At 48.1% G+C, this 6,704-nt stretch overlaps 1 protein-coding gene across 2 annotated transcripts in view; it reads left to right on the plus strand.

The window, feature by feature from the left end:
• The window catches only part of LOC105820350 (CD99 antigen-like), a 35,475-nt gene that overhangs the window by 22,317 nt on the left and 6,454 nt on the right, over positions 1 to 6,704 (plus strand). For both annotated transcript variants that reach the window (XM_012656811.1, XM_012656812.1), the window contains exons 6-8: positions 1,067 to 1,120; positions 2,778 to 2,819; positions 4,489 to 4,602. In XM_012656811.1, the coding sequence (XP_012512265.1) occupies positions 1,067 to 1,120; positions 2,778 to 2,819; positions 4,489 to 4,602 (210 nt within the window). The remainder of the gene's footprint in view (positions 1 to 1,066; positions 1,121 to 2,777; positions 2,820 to 4,488; positions 4,603 to 6,704) is intronic.

A 6,704-nucleotide genomic window follows, 5' to 3' on the forward strand; every position in this document is an offset into this window, starting at 1 on the left:
GAAGAGAACAGACATTTTTCAATCCTGACTTTAAGGCAAAAGCCCAAAAAGATTCACCTTTAAATAAGACATTGCCTTTTTTTAAAGGTAGCTATTATTTCAGGAAGCATCTCACTATTCTAGTTTACTTTCTTTTCCTAAACAGGAATAAATATTAAGTTTCATCAGGCTCATGTAGTCATCTGTACAGCCGGTTCTTTTCTTTTAACCTATGCATGTGACAAATTACATTGAAAGATACCTTTATATAAAATATAGCCTTGCATTCATGGAGTAAACTCTACCTAGTCATAGTAGGTTTTCATAAACTGATGGATTAAAATCGATACGTATCAGTTAGCTACTGCTGCGGAACACACAGCTCCAAACCCAGTGGCTTCATGCTTTTTTAAAAAATTATTTTTAATGAGTCTAGGGTGGCTCAGATGAAATGAGATCTTTCGTGTGTCAGTGGTCAGCTGGTCGGTCTCCCAGGGTTGGGTTGCGAGGGGTGGTCTTCGCTGGGATGACCGGGGTCTTCCGCAAGTGTCTGTTACGTCTGTCTACTGGCTTAATGATGCATGTTCTCCCAGCGGAGGCTGTGTTGAAATATCATTTGTATCACATTTCCTCATATCCCAGCAGCCAAACTGAGTCACCCGGCTGGGCCCATAGTCCAGGGGTGGTCAGAACACTCCACCCACAATGGGCATGTGGAAATTAGGCTTGTTGGTGCAGCGACTCTGCACCAGGTAGTATTTTATTTAGCATTGTTGTATTACATTTACCAGAAGGAAGGATTGGTGTGAAATTTCTGGTTCTTTTAGGGTCATCTTTGTCAGGTTTAGTATTAATAGTACTTTTTTTGGTAAAACTAATTTTAAGAGATTTGAAACAGAATGGCAATGAATTGTAATTGTATTTTTTAAAGATTCCTTCCATAAAGTGGTTCCCTTGTTGGATCCTTTTAGATCTGCTTTGGAAGCTAATGTTGTTTCTTATTTTCTTTCGTTTTTCACTCTAAGACAACGAGGGCCTGCCAGAAAGTTCCGATATGACAGGTGATGCTGTGTTTTTCTTTCCATAGGTGGCTTTTCAGATGATGATCTTGCTCATGGAACTTCAGGTGGAGACGGCACAGGTATCCCGTCTTCTGTTTCTGTTCTGCCTCCGTTTCGTGACGTACACCTGCTCTGCACAAGCACGGGGGCTCTGTGAAGTCATGGAGAGATGTCTGGGAATCTCCTTGGGAGCTTTGTGGTTTTGCTGATGTGAAAAGTGAAGCTTGCCCCATAGAGATTCCATCGCTGTGAGCCAAGGTCAGGGCCTGGGCATCTGCCCTGCTTCCCTGAGGGGTCAGGGCCAAGGAGGAGGCATTTCTCAGCTATCTCCTCACCCACCCACTACCATTTTTTCTCCTGTGTATTATGAGGTTTATTTTATATTATTTCATGCATGTAGGTATCGAAGCCCTGAGAATGAAGTGGTATGACTTGACCAAAGGACCCTAGCTGGCAGCATGACAATTGAAAACTGGAATTTCTATCCCCTCTATATAATTTTAGATCAGAGTACAGCCCAAACCAGTATATAAAATAAAAAAATATATATACATAAAAATACGGACCCATATTGACACTATATCATACATAGTAGTTACTTATATTGTATATAGATAAATGTTCACTATACGGTTCAATTCTATTCCTCTATAGCCCATATAGTGTAACAGGCAGCTCCCCAGCTCTGTAGCTGTGTAACATGCACCCCCATATAGTGTAACAGGCAGCTCCCCAGCTCTATAGCTGTGTAATATGCACCCCATATAGTGTAACAGGCAGCTCCCCAGCTCTATATCTGTGTAACATGCACCCCCATATAGTGTAACAGGCAGCTCCCCAGCTCTATAGCTGTGTAACATGCACCCCATATAGTGTAACAGGCAGCTCCCCAGCTCCATAGCTGTGTAACATGCACCCCATATAGTGTAACAGGCAGCACCCCAGCTCTGTAGCTGTGTAACATGCACCCCATATAGTGTAACACGCAGCTCCCAGCTCCATAGCTGTGTAACATGCACCCCATATAGTGTAACAGGCAGCACCCCAGCTCTGTAGCTGCATGGCCTGTGGTGCCTGGGTGCACATAGCGTAATGACCCGCAGACGCTGACTGGCGGTGTTAAGGAGACAAATCAAAGGTTCTCTGACATGTTTGCACCTTACTCATGACCGGACCTGGGTGTGCAGAAATCGTTTTATAATTATACAAGCGTTGGCTTTACACCATGTATGAATATCTATAAATACTGGTTTTCAGTGTGAAATTCTGAAAAAGACAAAGGTGGTTTTGTCCCTGCCTCTCTTAGCCTTGGGGAAAGTCTGAGGAAAGGATACAACCAGCCGTGATCACCGACAGGAGAGCACAGGACATGTTTGAGATCCCTCTGTAGCTATCAGTGGCGTCTTTGGGGGGCTCCAGGGTCCCGGCTGGGATTTCACCCATGTCTTGCCGGAGGGGACAGACTCCCTGGGTTTCCTGCCCACTGTAGGAGGGTGGTCCGAGCCGGGAGCTGAGCCTGGTTTCCCCGTGAAGGGGACCCACACAGAGGGGGAGGTCCCCGCTCGACAATTGCACAGGAGCCCTCCATAGCAAAATGACCTTCTCGGTTTGGTGGCTGTTCTGCGAAGGTGCCTCCATAAGCCCGGCTGCCGGGGAGTTGAAACCTGCCGTGAATTTTTCCTTTACCGAAAATCTTTGTAGTGCAACTTGTCACTCGGTCTTGCTTTTCTCTTGCAGGAGACAGCGGTGGCGGAAGCCACAGGAATGAGGAGGAACAGGGTACGTGCCATCTGGTTTCTGCTGTCTTGCTGGCCACCTGCCCAAAGCCCCCGGCTGGCGATGACTGATCGATCGATAATGATTGATCAGTGATGGTTTTAGGTATCAATGTGGACACCCCACTTTGGTTCGAAGAGTCTGTGTGCTCTTGACATCAAAGTGCCAGCGATTCATCTCATTTCTTTCCTTTTCGTAGGAACAAGAAAACAGTGATTTTAAAAATTCCCTTAAAAATTAAAAGAAAAGAAACGAGGAGAGAGAAAGAGAAAGGGAGATGAGAGAGAGAAAGAGGAAGGAAGAGAAGGAGTGAGAGAAGAGAAGGGGAAGGATAGTAGCTGTATATTTTAGTATCTCGTGTCCCTAAAACTTGCAAGGACTCTGCTTCTCGCAGAATCCCTGCTTCTTAAGCAGCTCCTTTAACAAACGAGTTTCTTTTATTATTTATTTTTCTTTCAGATTATCACGGGGGCCCAAATGTTTTGGTTGCCTGGATTGCTTTTGTACTGCTGGAGTCAAAGTCATAAACGTGATATTTCTTTGGCCAAAGATCTTAATACCTATTTGCTGTTTCAATGAGTAGCAAAATGTGGCTTCCTAAAATGTGTACATGGAAAAAGAAACGTGACCAGCCTCCCCACATTTTATGTGTTTATTATTTTGCGGATGCAGTTCTTGGCTTTTTAAGTTTTCTCAGAAGGAGGTAATAATTTTCGTGTTGTCCTTGCCTAGGATGGCATGGTCATTGGAAAGGCTATACCGTAAGAAAATCTGTGTCCGGCACGTTTATTTAGGGCTGTGATTCTTGCACTCCCCAGATAGAGTTAATGTTTAATAAGTCACTTTATCAGGAAGGGATGGTTAAGTTTTGGCAATTGCGTCCTCGATTTTATGAGTCTGTACGTAGATGACGTTTCTTCCATGATGAATGTAGAAAATCAAGTTCATGTATATTTCAGACAGCGTCATCCGAGCAGGGATATATGAGAGAGAGAGAGGTTTTTTTCACCTCCACCCCATAGAGATATTCTCGTTCCCTGCACCCTGGTAACCCGGGTGTCCACGGGAGAGCGATCCCATCCGGGGAGGGTGAGGTCGGAAGGCTGAACGTTCACTGGGCATGGCTTGGACACAAGGACCCCGCCAAACTGGTTTCCTTTCGGGGTGTGACTTTTTGGGGTTGGCTCTGGGGATGCCACGTGGTTGGCCCTTCTGGTCATGCACGAGGTCTTGAGCCGTGTCTGGGAGGAATCGCATGCAGCTCCGCAGCTAGCTCTGGTGGTGGTGGCCTCCTGCTGCTTCTGCTGGGTGGGACGTGGGCTGTGGCCTCACAGCCAGGACCTCTCCGTGACCCTCCTCTCTGCTCGTGCAGGGCCAAGTCCTCATACTTCCCTTTTGATTTCGAGCTCTGTCTTTCTCTCTCTCTCTCTCTGTTTCTGTGTTGCTTCTGCTAAGTTTCTCCTCTTAGCTGGCTGTCTCTCATGTCCGTGCAGCCCGGCACATGCTGGGAGACTTTCCGCTACTTTTCACTGGAATTGTGCAATGCCCAGGGTTCTCCCCTTGGAAAATGGGGGACCTTGATGATCTCAAACCGACTGTCTCTGTCCGCCGCCTGCCCCACGCACGGGGTCTTCTCATCTCAGTGTTGATGTCCTGTGCTTTCCCCCCGCAGCGGACGCCCCTGGCGTGATCCCTGGGATCGTGGGGGCCGTGGTGGTCGCCGTGGCCGGAGCCATCTCCAGCTTCATCGCTTACCAGAAGAAGAAGCTCTGCTTCAAAGAGAACGGTAAGGCGCTTCTCCTACGGCCGTGGCTGACTTGAAAACTGCGCTGCGTTTGAAAGGCAGGCTGGCACGGCACGGGTGCGCGGTGGCCGGTGGTCCGTCAAGTTGCTCAGGCTCTGGAGTTAGACCGTCTGGCTCCAGTCCCCGCTCTGCTCCGCCTTGCGTTCAGTGGTGCAGACGTTTGCAAGCGACTCACCGCCCCAGCGCTCCGGTGTCCTGTCTAGAATGTAACAACCGGGTGGTGCCAACGCTGAAGAATTGTGACGGTCAGGGGTGGCCGGGTGGGGAAAGCCTCCCCAAGTTGCCCGCAGACAGCGGGAGTGTAAGATGCATTCGCTGTGATGGTTTATTCATGTCTATGCAAAATCCCCGCCGCCCACTTCATCGTGAGGGTGAGAGCCACACGGGGGGGGCGGGGGGTGTCGTGTTGTCTTCTCCAACAACACCATGGCGGGGGCAGTTAAAATCAAAACCCAGCATAGCCTACTCCAGGTGTGCTGGAACCAAACACCCACAGGTGCCCGGGGACCTAGGGACATTGTTGGATGGGATGTAACCTTGAAAAGGGAATTTGGAGGAGGACACACTCCATCTTCCAACAATATCGGAGCTCTGCCTTCCGGCTTTTGGGGACCTCCGTACTGACAGCTCCCTGAGTTATTTATGATTTGCCGTGAAGTCAGTAAGTCCTGGTCTTTCCAACGCAGATAAGGTTCGTGCATCTCCGGAGGGTCCCATGTAGCTCTTCCCTTCTCTGCGGCATGAGTAACGGGTGTGGTTTGCGGAGATCTCCCCGAGCCTGGTCTTGCAGGAGCCTCCCGGGGGCTCCCAAGTTGCTGGGTGTGTGAATGTGTCACCCTACGTGTGACTTTAAGTCCCCGTTCATACTTGGTCCACTGACCTCAGAACCCCTCCCCTACCCCCAAAGCGTTGCTTTCCTGGGAGATTTAAACAGATGCCGGTGGAGGCGCAGTTAGACTGTAGGCGCAGAGTTCGCCCTAAATCTTCCATCGTTGAAGAATTTGACATCAGCAAACGTTATTTATAGCTTGGAATTGAGAGTCCTCAACAGGTTTTGAATCCAGAGACCTAAACTAGGCTGCTGGGATTTATGTCCCTCCTCTTGCTGTGGGGCTTCCTGCCGCACACGGCGGACGCCGAGGTGCCTCTCATTTCCCACGAGCTGTCCTGTGTCCCCCAGCTGGCAGGGGCTCGGGAAACGGTCATTGGTTGACCGCGTGATCAGCGTTGAGCGGTGCTCAGATGGACAGACGCCCACGTTCAAGCAGATGCCTATAAAAGACCTAGGGAGGAAAACAACACAAAACACCTCTTCCCATCACATTTTTTTATTTTCCCGAAGCCGTTCACTCCGAGCGTGTTATGCAACCAGGAGAGAAGGAAGAGCCGTCTGTCAGGAAGGGACGCACAATATTGTAGGTGTTTTATCTGAAACTCTGTAGGTCTTTTTAGAATACCAGACAATGTCTAATGCTCAATAATGAAAGAGAAGTCTCAGCCCTATCATTTCCTGAAAATCTTTGGGTCAACCCTCACTGGATTCCGTAGTAGCAAAGCATTTTTATCCCTTCGTACGTGGGATGCGTGAACCCCTGGGATTTGTGAACCGGTGGGATCTGGAGGTGCTGTCTGATATTCATCTCCCAAGACTAAGGAAGTTGCAAGAGCACCCACGGGTCTCATCAGACTTGACTTTGTTGAAACTTTGCAAATAGAATTTGAAAAGGGAAAATAAATAATTGCTGTATATTTTATGTCTTCCCAGCACTGGGGTTGGTCTTGGGTTTGCAGTATTTTCTGCATTCATTGCAGGGGGTCGGGCGGGCGTGAAAAACGAGAGCTCTCACCGGTTAGCAGTAGTTTCCTTAGATTGTTTCAAAAAATAAATACATCTTTCCTGAATAATTAGCTTAGGGAAGTCCAGGATTCGACCCGTGCTGCTGAAGAGATTTTTCTACAATCTTTTATTCTTCCGAGGCCAAATTAACAGAAGGTCCAACTTTAAATCTCGGTTTGACTTCTAGTGTTCACGGCATTCATTGTCTAGATCTTCTGTAAATGCACAACACAGAGAGGCCAAACAA

This window comes from Propithecus coquereli, unplaced genomic scaffold (genome assembly GCF_000956105.1).
Source record: "Propithecus coquereli isolate 6110/MARCELLA unplaced genomic scaffold, Pcoq_1.0 Scaffold52, whole genome shotgun sequence".
Lineage (NCBI taxonomy): Eukaryota > Metazoa > Chordata > Mammalia > Primates > Indriidae > Propithecus > Propithecus coquereli.